The sequence below is a fragment of the Mobula hypostoma genome (genome assembly GCF_963921235.1).
Source record: "Mobula hypostoma chromosome 30 unlocalized genomic scaffold, sMobHyp1.1 SUPER_30_unloc_3, whole genome shotgun sequence".
Classification (NCBI taxonomy): Eukaryota; Metazoa; Chordata; class Chondrichthyes; order Myliobatiformes; family Myliobatidae; genus Mobula; species Mobula hypostoma.
The window spans coordinates 128,745-148,518 of NW_026948160.1; the positions used below are offsets into that span (position 1 = coordinate 128,745).

The window sequence follows — 19,774 nt, forward strand, 5'->3', positions numbered from 1 at the left end:
CAGGCATTATTTGATTCATTTTACAGTGAGGGACAGATGCATGTGTGTGTGTGTGTGAAGGGTCTCCAAGGAATTCTTTCATGAACACATTCATCATTTCCCTTAAGGAGGCCAGCAAAATAAAGCTACGCTCGAACTTGAGCATTTGCAGATACATATAACATAACAGCACAGTACAGGCCCTTCGGCCCACAAAGTTGTTTTTAATATAGAACAGAATAGCTCCCGATGTGGACACCTACGGTGATTTTATACCAGCCCCTCCGATTGCTGGCGCTGTTACTTGCACCCCTCTCCGCGCCTGGCTTCACAGTGACATGAATACTGGAGGGTCCCCCATCACGGTCGTACCAACTGTCTGGGCGTCGCGACGGCCTGGAGCCATAGGGTGAACTGAGGACCAAAGCAAAGAGGTTACAAAACATCACAAATAATAGAATCAACTTTCTGTATCAAATTTTGCAAATTACACAATTACAGGGCTTCATCAGATTGGAAAAATGAGCAGAGTACAGTACTCCATCCTGATAGCCTCCCACACTGATTGCATAGCAGGATATCACTGACGGGAAACAGCAGAGACATGGCACCTTTTCAGCTGAGGCTCACTAACATTCAGGGTCAATCACAACCTGGAACATGCACAAGTTTACTGGGAAAACATGTGCATACATTCACTGGCCATTCCATTAAGTATAGCCTGTACATCTCTTTAATGCAAATATCTGATCAGCCAATGCATAAGAGCACGCAGACATGGTCAAGAGCTTCACTTGTTCAGACCAAACACCAGAACGGGGAAGAAATGTGACCTAAGTGACTTTGACGGTGGAATGACTGTTGGTGCCAGGCGGGGGGGTTTGAGTATCTCAGAAACTGCTGATCTCCTGGGATCTTTACACACAACAGTGTCTGGAGTTTACAGAGAGTGGTGTGAAACCAGAGAGGGAAAAAAAATCCAGTGAGAGGCAGTTCTGTGCCTTGTTAATGAGAGAGGTCAGAGGAGAATGGCCAGACTGGTTCAAGCTGACAGCAACTCAAATAACCACACGTTACAACAGTGGTGTGCAGAAGAGCATCTCTGAACACACAACACATCAAGGCTACAGCAGCAGAAGACCACAGCGGTTTCCACTACCGTACCAAATAAGGCGGCCACTAAGTATAGACACACAAGTCTCTGGAGTTTTGCTTTTAAAGTTCAAAGTACATTTTTCTGTAAGGAGACAAATCTCAAGGTTGTATATAGTGATAATAAATGTACTTTGAACAGGTTTTAAGTCGTTTGCATGGCAGGTGGATGACAATTCAGAGTTATGTGGTTTGCTGCGATTGTCAAAATGCAAATGCCAACTAAAGAGAGCTTTACCCACAAACATCACAGAGCTACAAAAAAGTTAATCTAAAGGAAAGGAGGAGAAAGGACGGCGAATGATATGAGATAGGAGGTAACTTCTCAGAGCCAGTGTAAGTGGGAGACAAGATGAGAGGGGAAGCTTCAGAGCTTGGTAGCCAGACAACTGAACCCAGTGGTGGTTGCGAAGGAGGCCACAGTTGAAGACGGTCTTATGGTTCAAGTTATGAGGTCATAAGGCCAGACAAGGGTCAAATGCGCTTGGGTGAGGTTGTGAGGGGATCAAGACACAAGGGTGAGAATGTTATGTCGAAGCTGATGAAGAGATGGGGACTAAAGTAGCTGAGCAGAACGAGAAGTACAAAGTCAATTTATTATCAAAGTACACACATCACCATATACAACCCTGAGCTTTGCTTTCATGCAGGCGTTCAGTAAATCCAAGAAACACAGAATCAATGAAAGACTGCCCCCAACAGGACAGACAGTCAGTCAGTGTGCAAAAGGCAACGAACTATGCAAAAACAGAAAGAGAAGGGAAAAAAAAAATCATAAACAGAAAAGATCCTGCAGTCGCTGGAAATCCAGAGCGACACACACAAAATGCCGGAGGAACTCAGCCAGTCCGGCAGCATCTACGGAAATGAATAGACAGTTGACATTTCAGTACTAGACCCTTCTTCAGGACTGAGAAGGAAGGGGGAGGACACCAGAATAAAAAGGTGGGGAGTGGGAGGAGGGGGAAGGCGGACAGGTGAAGCCGGGTGGGTGGGAAAGGTAAAGGGCTGGAGAGGAAGGAACCTGATACGAGAGGAGAGTGGACGGTGGGAGAAAGGGAGGGAAGAGGGGACTCAAGAGGAGAAATAGCTAATAATTTTCTGTGTGAATTGCAAAAGGTTGGTTTGCAGGTGCAGCAGGCTATCAAGAAGGCAGAGGGAATGTTGGCTTTCACTGCTAGAGGGATGGAACTTAAGAGCAGGGAGGTTATACTGCAAATGCACAGAGGGCACACCTGCAGTACTGCATGCAGTTCTGGTCTCCTTCCTTGACGAAGGATATACTGGCTTTGGAGGCAGTACAGAGGAAGTTCAGCAGGTTGATTCCAGAGACGAGGGGGTTAGACCATGAGGAGAGATTGAGTTGCCTGGACTGTACTCTCTGAGATTCAGAAGGATGACAGAAGATCTTATAGAAACATGTAAAATTATGAAAGGCATAGATAAGATAGAGGCAGAAAAATTGTTTTCACTGGTAGGCGAGACTAGAACTAGGGGACATAGCCTCAAGATTCAGGGGAGTAAGTTTAGAATGGAGATGAGGAGGAACTGCTTTTCCCAAAGAGTGGTGAATCTGTGGAATTCTCTTCCCAATGAAGCAGGGGAGGCTACCAGTAAATACACTTAAGACAAGGTTGGATAGATTTTTGCATAGTAGGGGAATTAAGGGTTATGGGGAAAAGGCAGGTAGGTGGAGATGAGTCCATGGTCAGATCAGCTATGATCGTATTGAATGGCAGAGCAGGCTTGAGGGGCCAGATGGCCCACTCCTGCTCCTATTTCAAATTATTTATTATTTGTAAGAACACGAGTTGAAGAGTCCTTGAGAGTGAATCCATAGGATGTGTGAACATTTCAATGAAGGGTGAGTGAAGTTGAGTGAAGAGAAGGAACCAGGTTGAAAAGATGTGGGCAGGAAAAGAGGATTATTCCCAATGATAAAGGACAGGAGAACGGAAGCAGAGAGACAGGACCCTACTCAATAAATGAAGCAGTAGAACTAGGTTGAGGGAGAACAGAAGAACCAGAAAGGGGCAGATTCAGATTTATTTATCACATGCAGGACGAGCTGGGGGCAGCCACATGCCCTCAGTGTGAGCATTGTACACTGAGTGTTGAGAACAGGTACACGAGGGAAAGGGATCATTGGAGACAGTATCGGTAATACAGCCACTTTGTGGACTGGGCAACACGGGTTCAATCCCCACCGCTGCCTGTTCTCCCTGTGACCGCGTGGGCTTCCTCTCACAGTCCGATTGGTAGGTTAATAGGTCATTGTAAGCTGTACCGTGATTAGGCTAGCGTTAAATCAGGGGATTGCTGGGAGGCGCGGCTCAGAAAGCCAGAATGGTCTGTTCTGTGCTGAATCTCAATAACAAAAAAAGCTGGCAGGGGTAGAGGCTGAATCCACCGAATATACAGGACGTGGTTTTCCAGATCAGCATGGGTGGAACTGAAGTTCCACAGATCTGGTATTGTGCAATGAGAAGGAATTAATTAATTTCCCAGCAGTTACAAGCCTCTAGGGAACAGCATTACAATACGTCAGAATTTTTAAATAAAGATCGGAAGTGATTTAGTTCAATTTGCATAAAGCCAGCTACAGCCACGGCAAACCTCAGACACACATGTACAAAGGCAGGCTCTGACAAAAACTAACTGTTACATGATGCCGACTGAGGGACAAACATCAGCCAGGGAGCCAGGAACGACTACGGTCTTCTCCGCAGAGTCTGCCAGCATGGGAAAGAGTGGATTGGGTTTCAATCTTTCTTTTCATCCAAGATACACCACCCTCTCATCAGTGCACTGTGCTGAAGTCTGACTCCAAAAGAAGCACAAATGCACAATTTAAGTGCCAAACTTTACCTGAAAGAGGGGAATAATGAAGATACAAGATAGCACAGCTGCTGGAATCCCGACTAACAAAAGGTCAGACAACATCTGCCGAGGGAAATGGACAGTCGACGTTCAAGCCACTGAGTGCCAGCAGGAATGTGCTTGCTACGAGGTGATAATGATGCAGCTCTCCGAGACGAATTCGGGAGAAGGGAAGAGATGGAGTTTGACGGCTGTGTGATCTAGCCAACCTAGTGATAGATGGATTGGACAGGTACCAACATCGCAGGCAAGCAGTCCTTCTCCAGCATTTAAACATTCATTCCTCTAACTCCGGCCTTCTCCTTCAGCTCATGGCAAGGGTCCATGGCATAATAAAAAGATGGGAACCCCTCCTCTGCCTAGCCTTGCTGATGTAAAACTACATCTAATGCACAAATAAGCCATTGGACTGCACTGCAATGTGATGGTTTCAGTAATCATTCACACGGTGCCGGGCAAACGCAAGTCCCTCTTTCTGAAAGTTTTTTAAAAGAGGAAGGGAGAAATGCACTCTCCTCTCCTCTTATAGGTGTAAATGCTAATGTTCCCTGTAATCGGGTTTATGTAAAAAACATCAGGAAACAGACAAGTGATAAAGTCCACAGTATGTGTACACAGGGATTGGTTTCTAAATCACACTGATCGCTTATGCAAAATAAAGTTGAATGCTAAAACAAATCCCTGATAACACAAATCCTTGATAAAGCTAAAGAAAACTAGAATCACATGCTGTTTATCTTCATGAGCCATCTAGTCTAAAACGCCAGTGATGCACCCAACCTACGTCCTTGGATATTTCTTTTTGAAAACTTTTAATCCTCTTAACAGTTTCCGGATCCTGTCTCAACAATGATTTTTTTAGCAGGAAATACTGTACTCCAGCCTTAATTCACACAAGCTCGTCGTAATGACCTGTGATACTGTGAATTTCTACTCTCATTACTCGTCCATGAATTGATGAGGATAACTTATTGACATAGCTATAAATCTTCATGATCTTTACAATCTCTAGTAATCACCAGCCCCTTAACCCTTCAGAGCAGACGAAAGGCCCCAGTTTAGATCACCCCTTCCCAATTATACTTTCGGGACTTTTTGTTCTTGCTATCAGAATACATGGTTTTAACAACCTTCAGACATGTTTATTTAACTTTACTAATGCCCCTAACAATGTAAATTATGTTGAAAAGCACCGACAGCAGACAAAAACACTAAATTGGTGGCGCGATCACTTTATAGCACCAACAATGGGCAATCGGGATCCGATTCCCGCCGCTGTCTGTTTGCCCGTACACCGGTTTCCTCCCGCATTCCGCAGTCGTACAGGTTCGGGTTAGTAAATCGTGCGAATGCTATATCAGCACGTGAAGTGCGGTGACACTCGCAGACTGCTCCCCAACTGATCTGACTTGATGAAAACAACGCATGTCAGTGCACGTTTCCATGCAGATGTGACAAATTAAGCTGATCTTTATTTGATGTTTTGCAAGGAAGGAACAGAAACTATAAACATGACAAATATGCTGATGAGAATCGACAAGGTAATAAGATCTCGGAACTGAATTAGGCCATTTGGCCCATCGAGTTCAATCCATCATTTCATCATGGCTGACCCATTTTCTCCAACCCCAATCTCTTGCCTTCTCCCCATATCCCTTCGTGTCCTGACTAACCAAGAATCTATCAACCTCTGCCTTAAATGATTTGGTCTCCACAGCTGCCTGGGGCAACAACTTCCACAGATTCACCACTCTGGCTTAAGAAATTACCCCACATTGAGCTCTAAATGGACAACCTTCTATTCTAAGGTTCTGCCCTTTCCCACTCACGGAAACATCCTCTCCACATCCACTCTATTTTGGTCTTTCACCATTCGATAGGTTTCAATCAGGTCACCCCTCATTCTTCTGAATTTCAGTGAATACAGGCCCAGGGCCATCAAACACTCCTCGTATGACCTGCTTTTCAATCCCGGAATCATTTCCAATGTCAGTACATCCTTTCTTAAATAAGGGGTCCAAAACTGCTCACAATACTCCAAATGAAGCCTTACTGGTGTCTTATAAAACCTCAATGTTACATTCTTGCTTTTAAATTCTAGTCCTCTCGAATTGCATTTGCCTTCCTCACCACCAACTCAACCTGTAAATTAACCTTCCGGGAATCCTGCACAAGGACTCCCAAGCCCCTTTGCACCTCAGAATTTTGAATGTTACCCTTCATTTAGAAAACGGTCTATGCTTTTATTTCTTCGACCAAAGTGCATGCCCATACACTTCCTGACACTGTATTCCATCTGCCATTTCTTTGCCCATTCTCTTAATCTGTTTAAGTCCTTCTCTAGCCTCTCTACTTCCTCAAAACTACCTGCTCCTCCACCTGTCTTTGTATTGCCTGTAAACTTGGCCACAAAGCCTTCAACTTCATCGTCTAAATCACTGGCATATAATGTAAAAATAGTTGGTCTCAATACAGACTCCAGTGGAACACCACTAGTCAGTCACAGGCAACCAGCCAGAAAAGGCTCCCTTTATTCCAACCCTTTGCCTCCTGCCAATCAGCCAATGCTTCACTCATTCTAGGATCTTCTCTACAACACCACGGGTTTGTAGCTTGTTAAGCAGCTTTGTGTGTGGCATCTTGACAAAGGCCTTTTGAAAAATCAAAGTGCACAACATCAACTAATTCTCCTTTGTCTATCCTGCTTCTTATTTCTTCAAAGGATTCCAACAGATTTGTCAGGCAAGACTTTCCCTTGAGGAGACCATGGCCTATCTCATCATGTGCCTCCAAGTATCCCAAAACCACATCCTTAACAATTGACTCCAACATCTTCCCAACCAGAGGTCAGATTAACTGGCCTATAATTTCTGTCTTCCGCCTCTCTCCCTTCTTGAAGAGTGGAATAACAGTCGCAATTTTTCATTCCTATAGAACCATGCCAAGATCCACTGATTCTTGAAAGATCATTATTAATGCCTCCACAATTTCTTCAGCCACCTTTCAGAACCTGGGGTGTAGCCCATCTGGCCCAGGTGAGTTATCCACCTTCAGACCTTTCAGTTTCCCATGAAATCCACCCCCCCCAGTAACTTCTGCCCCCTGACTGTATGTGGCATACAGCTGGTGTCCTCCACAGTGAAGACTGATGCAAAAGTCTTATTCAGATCATCTGCCATTTTCTCATGCCCATTACTATCTCATCAGCATCATTTTCCAGCGTTCCGATATTTACTCTCGCCTCTCTTTTACACTTTAAGTATCTGAAGAAACTTCTGGAATCCTCTTTACCACAAACTTCCCAATAATTTTTGCTCTCTTTTGCTTTTACGTTGCCTTTGACTTATGAGAATAGGTTGAGTGAACTTGGCCTTTTCTCCTTGGAGCGACGGAGGATGAGGTACATTGATTGTGTGGATAGCCAGAGACTTTTCCCCAGGAGTGAAATGGCTAACACAAGGGGGCATAGCTTTAAGCTACCGAGGGGATGTCAGGTGAAAGCTTTTCACACAGGGAATGGTGGGTGCGTGGAATGCACGCCTGCGGCCACAGTGGAAGTGGATACAATAGGGTCTTAGCCTCTTAGACAGGTACATGGAGTTCCGAAAAATAGAGGGCTATGTGCTAGGGAAATTCGAGGCAGTTTCTAGAGCAGGTTACACGGTCGGCACAATATGGGCTGAAGGACCTGTACTGTATTGTACTGTATTGCATTGTAGATTTCTCGTTAGCCATGTTTGACGAAGGGGAGGGAGCATCTGAATTTCAACAGGTAAATTTGTATTGATGGGAATTGGAGTAGACCCTTTTCAGAATGAGGTTTAGCATCACTCACGTATGTCATGAAATTTGTTTTCTTTTTTGGGGCAGCAGTACAGTACAATACGTAAAATCACTACGCCACTGTGCAAAAGGCTTCTGTACTTTGGAATGTGGGAGGAAACTCAGTCACGGGGAGAACATACAAACTTCTTACAGACAGCGGTGGGAAAATCCCAAATCAAATGTGGTGTTGTAAATTAGGCTGAGCTGTTCCCCAATCCTGGCAATTCATTTGTAAATGTTTTGTCTCCACACGAGGAGATATCAGTGCGTTGTTAATTGTGCTGGGCCCTCAGAAGGCCTGGCCTTTACAGACTCATCAATCAGCTGACTGGGCGTCATCACAGAAACAGAATGGTGATGTAGGGTGGAAATCTCGTCAGTGCGCTGTGGTCTGGAATTCTACCCGCATTGACTTGTTAAATATGGTTGAGGTCTACACGTCTGCTTACAGATTGTTTGCAGAAGACCACGCTTCTTGGAATTCTCTTGTTTGCTGCGGTAAGTGTTGTAAGACCAAAGTGAATCACCTGGGGGACGGCAAACTCTACATCTCAGAAGTCTAGACCCAAAGCTCTTTTAAAATGTTAATTTGTTGTGTATTACATATGCAGCACTAACTTTTGTCTAGCTTGGTCCTGTCCAACACAGCAACAAGGAAGTTCATGAAGAACTTTAACCAGAGGGCAGTGAATTTGTGGAATTCATCGCCAGACAGCGGTGGTGGCCACTGAGAATATGCAAAACGGAGGCTGATAGACTCTTGATTAGTCAGGGCATCAAAGGTTACGGGGAGAAGGCAGGAGAACGGGGTTGGGTGGGGCAATAAATTAGCCATGATGGAATGACAGAGCAGACTTGATGGGCTGAATGGCCTAACCTGCTCCTATGTTTTATGTTTTAAGACTGCTACAACGGAATGAGGAACTACAACACTAAAGGCTGATTTATACTTGTGCGTCAAATGTACGCCGTAGGTACAGCGTAGCCACGTACCTACGATGTACTCTACGCCAACCCTACACCGTAACCTAACGCGCACCTCTCTCAAAATGTAACTATGCGTCGCGGCAACGCAGACCGAAACAACTGTGATTGGTCTGCTTGGTAGCATCGCATTTCCTCATACGCTGCAATAGCTTCCCAGTGGGCGACTGAAACGCAGGGAAGGAACTCTGGCTGCAATGCTTTCCATAAAGCTTTACAGACCTCCGAAATTATGGAGGACCCTGTGCTTGACGCCAGTTTGTAGCTCGCTGCTACAGCCTGTTGACTTCAACCTGAAGCTAAAACTCAAATGATGGTTGCCTGTTTCTGAGTATACTGTGCGTACACAGATGCGAAATAAATGGTTGGAGACAATGAACCAAATCGTCAAATCAACCTGCTGACGTCCGAATATATTTGAAATGCATTTCCTCGTCCATGTCTCTCAGCGGCTCGACAAGCACAGAAAATTCACCCTCCTTCAGTTTCAGTCGCCATTGTTTGAAGTTTGAGTTTCTTCGTGTTTAGTTTCAACACGAAGAAACTCAACACAGTGACATAGAAACCCCGTCAACTAGCGTTTTGGCGGTGAATTGCAGAGTGACGCAGACACACCAACGCACAAGTATAAATGCTCACAACAGCGTAGCCCACGGTGTAAGCTAGTACACACAAATATAAATCAGCCTTAATAGGGGAAGTGCGATTGCTAGGAGGAAGGAATGTAAGAGGTTACAGTGATGGGGCTGTATAGCAAATGTGGAAGGAGTTTGTATGAATCATTTTTATAAAGGAGAAGTGTAGAATATTTCAGATAAATAGCCGGTTTCTCTGCTGTACACTTCCACACAAGAGGGTCTCCATCCTGTACATCAATCGTATGAAACAGAGTGTCTACTTCCAATTTGTGCAACTTCAAATGTTTCATCCAGGAACTGAGCCAGTACCTTGCCAGAAACCTACAAACTATTCTGGAGAGCTGGTCATTGACATCAATAAGAGAGGGGATCGATGCAGTCAGTGGACAGTGTTACTATTAACAGTGCTGAAATAGTGAAGATTGATTTGTTAGTGTACAGTGGGGTATCAGCTACTTCTGGCCCAATGAACCTGTGTAGCCCTTTCACTCCCATGTATCTAATAGATCATAAGGCATAGGACCAGAAACAGGCCATTCAGCCCATCGAGTCTGCTCCACCATTCCATCATGGCTGATCCCGGATCCCACTCAACCCCATACACCTCCTTCTCGCCATATCCTTTGATGCCCTGACCAATCAGGAAACTATCAGCTTCTGCCTTAAATATCTACGTGGACTGGGCTTCCACCACAGTCTACGGCAGAGCATTCCACACATTCACTACTTTCTGGCTAAAAATATTCCTCCTTACCTCTGTTCTAAAAGGGTCGTCCCTCAATTTTGAGGCTGTGCCCTCAATTTCTAGATACCCCACCATAGGACATATCCTTTCCACATCCACCCGATCTAAACCTTTCAACATTCGGTAGGTTTGAATGAGACCCTCTGAATTCCAGTGAGTACAGGCCCAAAGCTGCCAAACTCTCCTCATATCTTAACCCCTTCATTACTGAATCACCTTGAACCTCCTCTGGACTCTCTCCAATGACAACACAACTCGTATGTGTTTGGATTGTGAAAAAAAAACTGGAGCACCTGCAGGAAACCAATGTGGTCACAGGAGAAACATACAAACACCTTAAAGAGAGCAGCAGGAATTGAACCCTGACTGCTAGCACTGTAATAGCATACTGCTACACGCTCCTGCTTCCCTTAACTTGAATTAAGAGATGCTCGCTCCATGGTGGCGAGGTGGAGATACGGTTCTACTCAAGGAGGTGCAAGGTGTTCCTTCCCTCCGCTGGCCTGCAGGTCACCCTTGGGCAAGGTGTAGCACTTGCTTACCCATCAGATCAGGGACACATGAAGAAATAGATGTAGCAGTAGGCCATTCGGCCCTTCAAGCCAGCACTGCCATTCACTGTGATCATGGCTGATCATCCACAATCAGTATCCAGTTCCTGCCTTATCCCCATAACTTTTGATTCTGCTATCTTTAAGAGCTCTATCCATCTCTTTCTTGAAAGCATCCAGAGACTTGGCCTCCACAGCCTTCTGGGGCAGAGCATTCCATATATCCACCACTCTCTGGGTGAAAAAGTTTTTCCTCAACTCCGTTCTAAATGGCCTACCCCTAATTCTTAAACTGTGGTCTCTGGTTCTGGACTCACCCATCAGCGGGAACATGCTTCCTGCCTCCAGCATGTCCAATCCCTTAATAATCTTACATGTTTCAATAAGACCCTCTCTCAGCCTTCTAAATTCCAGTGTATACAAGCCCAGTCGCTCCAATCTTTCAACATATGACAGTCCCGCCATCCTGGGAATTAACCTTGTGAACCTACGCTGCACTCCCTCAATAGCAAGAATGTCCTTCCTCAAACAGTTAGTGCACATCACGAGTCCTAGCTATGTGACCACTGATGCCAGGCAGACAATCTCTGAAGAGTATTGATCACGGCTGGGGTCACCCGACTTTTAAAGACTCTGCCCAGAAGGCAGCAACGGCAAACCACTTCTGTAGAAAAATTTGCCAAGAGCAATCATGGTCAAAGACCGTGATCGCCCACGTTTTATGACACAGCACAGAATGACGAGTTTCCAGGGGTGAACAGCAGCCTTTTCTTCTCCAAACGCAGACTCAAGAACGTCCACCAGCATCTCCATTTCCTGAGAATTCCTCACTTCGACACGCACCACAGCTCAGTGTGCTCTCCCCATGACTACGAGAAACGGCACAGCTCGGCACAGCACAGACGTCAGACTCACTCTGCTGCCTCAGCAGTCGGTGACGACCAGAGTGGAGGGTGGGTGGTCTGCCTCTCCCTCCCGCTAGTTGCTGCCGGTGGGAAGCACAGCAGCTTGTGCTCCACGCTGCAAGGATTGATCAGTGAGGCTGTCGAAGAAAGGCCTTGTGGCCTGCAGTGGGCTGGCAGCACGAGGCTGAACTGAACTAACTGAATACACCTGGACTCCTGGCTTGAGCTTTGATATTCCATGTTCGCTTGCTGTCAGCCATTTATGCAATTTGTTCTTGTTTTGTGCAATGAGTGTTTGATGTTTTCTTGAACAGAGTTCCGTGGGGTTCCTTTGTTTCATGGCTGCCTACTGTATTCTGTATACACATTTTGATAATAAATGTATTTACACTAAAGCAGCCGATATAATGAAAGTTCAACACACAAAACGCTGGAGGAACTAGGAACTGGAACGGCCAAATTCTGCTCCTTGGTCTTATGGACCTCACTGTGACCTTGCATCCTAATGCCTACCTACTGCGCACGGTATGGACCTGTAACACTTTACCCTGCGTTCTGTTATTACTGCGAGTGACCGTTGTGGACATTTCTTTTGCGATCGCAAGACCCTATCGAACGTTGGAACGTAAAACGCTGCAAGTCTGATTTGGGGAGACAGGCGGCAGGGAAGCTGCGTGGCCTCGGTTGCAGCCAGGATTAGGCCCCAAACCACTGGCTTGCCTATTGCTGCAGTCCAGGGGAAGAGACACCAGAGGCAGTGTCCATGCTGAGTTGGGGGACTGGTCCCTCCCATTGGTGCTGCCCTCCAGTGCTCAATCAGTGGAATGACATGCCTGTCTGCAGACCTCTTGTTCTTACTAGTAACACCCACACATTCATCAATTTACGGACAAGTCACTCAGGGCTTGGGCTACATTATACACTCTTGTGTGACTGCATACTTGCTGCTACCATTTTTGTGCTAAACGTGCCTTGTGCTGTGTGTGACTGTTGGTACTGGGCCCTGGAGAAACACTTTCATCTGGCTGTGTTCATGACAATTAAACTTGAACTTCAATTAGTTTTACCTCGTCCTACACTGTACATTGGACACTGAACAAACTACATTCCAAACAGAGGTAAAAACCCGTTTCAATCTAGGAGGGAGGAGAGAGTGGAGAACAGAGAGGAGATGGAGAATGCAGATGAGAGCCCGATTAACTATGGGTGGATGGAAAGCCAGAGACTGGTGAATCTGTGGAATTCATTGCCACAGGCGGCAGTGGAGGCCAAGCCATTTAAAGCTGAGGTTGACAGACTCTTGATTAGTCAGGGAGTCAAAGATTACAGGGAAAAGGCAGGAGAATGGGGTCGAGAGGGTTAATAAATCAGCCATGATAAATGGTGCAGCAGCTCAATGGGCCAAATGGCCTAATTGTGCTCCTGTTCTGTGGCCTTAATAAGAGGGGAACTCATCTTAAAGACATTGCATAGAAAATCTAGTCAACAGAACAGGCTTCACAGATAGAACATATTCAGTGGGAGAAGGTTGAGTTAAGATACTTCTCTTAAAAAGTTGAAATCAAACTCACTCTACACCCTCACAACCCCCTGAGTGAAGAAATTTTCCATGTTCCCCATAAATTTCTCACCTTTCAGCCCTAACCCATGACCTCTGGTTATAGTCCCATCCAACCTCAGTGGAAAATGCTTCCGTTTACTCTATATTCTTCATAATTCAATCTTCTACATTCTAAAGAATACAGTCCTAACCTATTTAATCTTTCCTTTTAACTCGGGTCCTCCAGACCTGGCAACATCCTTGTAAATTTCCTCTGTACTGTTTGCGTTTTTCCTGTTGGTAGGCGACCTAAACTGCACACGATACTCCAGATTAGGCCTCACCAACGTCCTACACAACTTCAACATAACATCACAACTCCTGCACTCAATACTTATGATTTATGAAGGATAATTTGCCAAAAGCTTTCTTTACGACCCCATCTACCTGTGACACCACTTCCAACGAATTATGGACCTGTATTCTCAGATCCCTTTGTTCTACCACACTCCTCAGTGCCCTACCTCACACTTGTAAGTGCAAAACCCGCACTTGTCTCCATTATATTCCACCTGCCATTTTTCAGCCCTGTTTTCCAGATGAGACAGACCCCTCTGCAAGCCATGATAGCCTTCCTCACTGTCTACTACAGCCCCAGTCTTGGGTGTCATCTACAAATTTGCTGATCCAGTTGACCACATTATCATCCAGATCGTTGATATAGAGGACAAACAACAATGGACCCAGCACCGATCCCTCTGGCACTCCACTAGTCACAGGCATCCAGTCAAAGAGGCAACCGTCCACTACCACTCTCTGGCTTCTCCCTAACCCTAATCCAATTTACTACCTCATCCTGAATGCTGAGTGATTGAACCTTCTTGACCAGCCCTTCACGCAGGACTTTGTCAAATACCTCAGTAAAGTCGACATAACATCCACTGCCCCGCCTTCATTCACTTTACTGATAATTTCCTCTATAAGATCGGTTAGACATGACCTACCAGGCACGAAGACATGCTCACTATCCTTAATCAGTATTGTCTATCGAAATACACATATATCCAGTCTCTTCCAACAACTAATGTCAGACTCACCAGCCTTTAATTAAATGGTTTCTGCTTAGAGTGTTTAATAAACAGTGGAACAACCCTGGCTATCTTCTGATCCTCTGGTGCCTCAACTGTCACTAAGGATGCTTTAATTGTCTCTGCTAGGGCCCCACAGTTTCTGCACTTGCCTCCTGTAGGGTTCGTGGGAAACACCCCGTTAAACCCTGGGGATTTATCCACCCTGATTTGCCTCAGGGTAGCAAACACATCCTCTGTAATCCGTACAGGGTCCACGAAGTTGATGCTGCTTTGCCTCATTTCTATAGGCTCCATATCTGCAGCATTTAAGATCTTCCCCCCTCTGTTTCAGCTCCACACATGGATTACCATCCTGATCTTCCAGAAGATTCATTTTGCCCCTTGCAATCCTTTTGCTTTTAACATACCTATGGAATGAATTAGGATTCTCCTTCACTTTGTCTGCTAGAGCAAAGTTCATGCCTCCTTTTAACATTCCTGATTTCTTTCTTAAGTGTTTCCTCACATTTCTGGTACTTCATCAGCACCCCATTTGTTTCTACTTGCCTGTAGTTGCTTTGCACTTCCTATTTTCTCTTAACCAGGGCCTCAATATCTCTTGAAAACCAAGGTTCCCTACACTCGTTATCTCCAGGCAGGTACAGAGAAGCTTTGTACTCTCAAAGTTTCATTTTTGAAGGCCTCCCACTTTCCAAGTACACCTTTGCAGAAACAGCCTGTCCCAATCCACACTTGCCAAATCATTTCTGATACCAACAAAATTGGCCCTTCTCCAATTTAGAACCTCAACCTCAAGAAGTCTAATTCTGCTCCTGCCCCTTATGGTTTTATGATCGTGATTCTTACTGCGTTACAAACAGTGGAAGCTTAAAGGATTGAACTCAGCAGGTAAAGCAGCCTGTTTGTGAGGAAAGGAAATGCCAGTGTTTCAGATTCAGACTCTGCACCAGGACTCTCAAAGAGCTAAATGGCTTCCTTAGTGCCACACTAGCTTCTCCCTACAAGGATTAAATATGCCAGTTTTGTATTTGCAGTTAGGCACATTTGGCTAAGTCTTTATTCCTTGTAACCCAGGCAAATGAAGGGCAACATTGCAGACATGTTTAAAATTATAAGAGGCATAGATAACAGCATTTTCCACAAAACTAGGGGGCATAGATTTCAGGTGATAGGGGAAAGACTTTAGAGGGTCACTGGGGCAACTTCTTTACGTAGACCGTGACGAGTGTGTGGAACCGTCGCCCTTTATTACGTAGACCGTGACGAGTGTGTGGAACCGTCGCCCTTTACGTAGACCGTGACAAGTGTGTGGAACCGTCGCCCTTTACGTAGACCGTGACAAGTGTGTGGAACCGTCGCCCTTTACGTAGACCGTGACAAGTGTGTGGAACCGTCGCCCTTTATTACGTAGACCGTGACGAGTGTGTGGAACCGTCGCCCTTTATTACGTAGACCGTGACGAGTGTGTGGGACCGTCGCCCTTTACGTAGACCGTGACGAGTGTGTGGAACCGTCGCCCTTTACGTAGACCGTGACGAGTGTGTGAGACCGTCGCCCTTTATTACGTAGACCGTGACGAGTGTGTGGGACCGTCGCCCTTTATTACGTAGACCGTGACGAGTGTGTGGGACCGTCGCCCTTTACGTAGACCGTGACAAGTGTGTGGAACCGTCGCCCTTTACGTAGACCGTGACGAGTGTGTGGAACCGTCGCCCTTTACGTAGACCGTGACGAGTGTGTGGGACCGTCGCCCTTTACGTAGACCGTGACGAGTGTGTGGAACCGTCGCCCTTTACGTAGACCGTGACGAGTGTGTGGAACCGTCGCCCTTTACGTAGACCGTGACGAGTGTGTGGGACCGTCGCCCTTTACGTAGACCGTGACGAGTGTGTGGAACCGTCGCCCTTTACGTAGACCGTGACGAGTGTGTGGGACCGTCGCCCTTTATTACGTAGACCGTGACGAGTGTGTGGGACCGTCGCCCTTTACGTAGACCGTGACAAGTGTGTGGAACCGTCGCCCTTTACGTAGACCGTGACAAGTGTGTGGAACCGTCGCCCTTTATTACGTAGACCGTGATGAGTGTGTGGGACCGTCGCCCTTTACGTAGACCGTGACGAGTGTGTGGAACCGTCGCCCTTTATTACGTAGACCGTGACGAGTGTGTGGAACCGTCACCCTTTACGTAGACCGTGACGAGTGTGTGGAACCGTCGCCCTTTATTACGTAGACCGTGATGAGTGTGTGGGACCGTCGCCCTTTACGTAGACCGTGACGAGTGTGTGGAACCGTCGCCCTTTATTACGTAGACCGTGACGAGTGTGTGGAACCGTCACCCTTTACGTAGACCGTGACGAGTGTGTGGAACTTTACGTAGACCGTGACGAGTCCGTCGCCCTTTACGTAGACCGTGACGAGTGTGTGGGACCGTCGCCCTTTACGTAGACCGTGACGAGTCCGTCGCCCTTTACGTAGACCGTGACGAGTGTGTGGAACTTTACGTAGACCGTGACGAGTCCATCGCCCTTTACGTAGACCGTGACGAGTGTGTGGGACCGTCGCCCTTTACGTAGACCGTGACGAGTCCGTCGCCCTTTACGTAGACCGTGACGAATGTGTGGGACCGTCGCCCTTTACGTAGACCGTGACGAGTCCGTCGCCCTTTACGTAGACCGTGACGAGTGTATGGAACCGTCGCCCTTTACGTAGACCGTGACGAGTGTGTGGAACCGTCACCCTTTACGTAGACCGTGACGAGTGTGTGGAACTTTACGTAGACCGTGACGAGTGTGTGGAACCGTCACCCTTTACGTAGACCGTGACGAGTGTGTGGAACTTTACGTAGACCGTGACGAGTCCGTCGCCCTTTACGTAGACCGTGACGAGTGTGTGGAACTTTACGTAGACCGTGACGAGTCCGTCGCCCTTTACGTAGACCGTGACGAGTGTGTGGAACTTTACGTAGACCGTGACGAGTGTATGGAACCGTCGCCCTTTACGTAGACCGTGACGAGTGTGTGGAACCTTCGCCCTTTACGTAGACCGTGACGAGTGTGTGGAACTTTACATAGACCGTGACAAGTCCGTCGCCCTTTACGTAGACCGTGACGAGTCCGTCGCCCTTTACGTAGACCGTGACAAGTGTGTGGAACTTTACATAGACCGTGACGAGTCCGTCGCCCTTTACGTAGACTGTGACGAGTGTGTGGAACTTTACGTAGACCGTGACGAGTCCGTCGCCCTTTACGTAGACCGTGACGAGTCCGTCGCCCTTTATTACGTAGACCGTGACGAGTGTGCGGAACCGTCGCCCTTTACGTAGACCGTGACGAGTGTGTGGAACCGTCATCCTTTACGTAGACCGTGACGAGTGTGTGGAACCGTCGCCCTTTATTACGTAGACCGCGACGAGTGTGCGGAACCGTCACCCTTTACGTAGACCGTGACGAGTGTGTGGAACCGTCGCCCTTTACGTAGACCGTGACGAGTGTGTGGAACTTTACGTAGACCGTGACGAGTGTGTGGAACCGTCGCCCTTTATTACATAGACCGTGACGAGTGTGTGGAACCGTCGCCCTTTATTACGTAGACCGTGACGAGTGTGTGGGACCGTCGCCCTTTACGTAGACCGTGACGAGTGTGTGGAACTTTACGTAGACCGTGACGAGTCCGTCACCCTTTACGTAGACCGTGACGAGTGTGTGGAACTTTACGTAGACCGTGACGAGTGTGCGGAACCGTCGCCCTTTACGTAGACCGTGACGAGTCCGTCGCCCTTTACATAGACCGTGACGAGTGTGTGGAACTTTACATAGACCGTGACGAGTCCGTCACCCTTTACGTAGACCGTGACGAGTGTGTGGAACTTTACGTAGACCGTGACGAGTCCGTCACCCTTTACGTAGACCGTGACGAGTGTGTGGAACTTTACGTAGACCGTGACGAGTCCGTCGCCCTTTACGTAGACCGTGACGAGTCCGTCACCCTTTACGTAGACCGTGACGAGTGTGTGGAACCGTCACCCTTTACGTAGACCGTGACGAGTGTGTGGAACTTTACGTAGACCGTGACGAGTGTGTGGGACCGTCGCCCTTTACGTAGACCGTGACGAGTGTGTGGAACTTTACGTAGACCGTGACGAGTGTGTGGAACTTTACGTAGACCGTGACGAGTCCGTCGCCCTTTACGTAGACCGTGACGAATGTGTGGAACTTTACGTAGACCGTGACGAGTCCGTCGCCCTTTACGTAGACCGTGACGAGTCCGTCGCCCTTTACGTAGACCGTGACGAGTGTGTGGAACTTTATGTAGACCGTGACGAGTGTGTGGAACTTTACGTAGACCGTGACGAGTCTGTCGCCCTTTACGTAGACCGTGACGAGTGTGTGGAACTTTACGTAGACCGTGACGAGTGTGTCGCCCTTTACGTAGACCGTGACAAGTGTGTGGAACTGTTGTTCTTGGTTGAGACAGGTACAACTTTCGTTCGTTTAAGAAACGTGGAGGAATAGGGATATGGGCTGAAGGCAGGAATTTGGGACTTGGTTGGGTGGGCACCATGGAAGACATGGACTCGCTGAGCCAAAGGGCTGCATCTGTGCGATAGTTCTCTAAGACACCATCTTGAATGTGTATTTGCACTGTTCCAGTCTGTATTGTGGTAGAGAATCAACAGTTATAGAATTGAGCTTGGACATTCACCTCTGACAGTCCTAAGACAGCAGTTGAACACGACGACTGAACCTGACCAGTGAGTACTATTGAACTTATGCAATATTGTTAAGAAGCCTCATGGACACTAAGAAATTTATTACTGGATTGGTGATGAATACTGCCAACTCAAACTCAACTAGAACACTGAACATCGGTTGTCATAGCCGGGGGAGGTAATGGGGACAAGCTCCCACTACCTATTAAATGGTCCCAATGGTGTGCGTCTCAAATAGCCTCTGACCCCCAGTCCAGCTCATGGCCTTCATGTGTGGCTTAGCTACTAAGCATGGCAGCACAGTTTCTACTGACAGGGGAAGGGGCAGGTTACTGGTGCCTTAAAACCAGTCACTTCGGGCAGATAGGGCTCATCAGCTGCGGTTGGCAGCCCATCTGGAAGAAAATCTCTGATCTCAAACCTCTACCATCTTGCGGCTAAACCCACTCATGGGAAAGGCTTCAGGAGTAAAGACCAAGGGAAAAGTCCGGCGCTGGAATCCCTAAGGCAGTCCTGCGTTGAATTCAATGCTGACTGGCAACTCCTCCGACACTGCTGGTGTCAAACTGCATCGGTCTCTGCCATTCCTTTGGGCTGATCAGCTGCAGGGAGAGGGGGAGTCTGCTGCTCTCCAATTGTACTGTCCAGGATTGTGTTTCTCATAGGCAGCTGGGACACAACATCCATGATTGACCCTAAGCCTCAGCTAATAAGTTCTGGTGATCAGGACAGAGCCATGCTCTGGATAAAGATAACCTAACCAACAACCAGACAGC

The 19,774-nt window shown here is 47.1% G+C and overlaps 1 protein-coding gene across 1 annotated transcript in view; it reads right to left on the bottom strand.

Moving 5' to 3' along the window:
- Positions 1–19,774, bottom strand: part of LOC134341356 (nuclear RNA export factor 1-like) — an 86,653-nt gene that overhangs the window by 46,724 nt on the left and 20,155 nt on the right. The window contains exon 3 of the mRNA XM_063039219.1: positions 243–393. Within this exon, the coding sequence (XP_062895289.1) occupies positions 243–393 (151 nt within the window). The remainder of the gene's footprint in view (positions 1–242; positions 394–19,774) is intronic.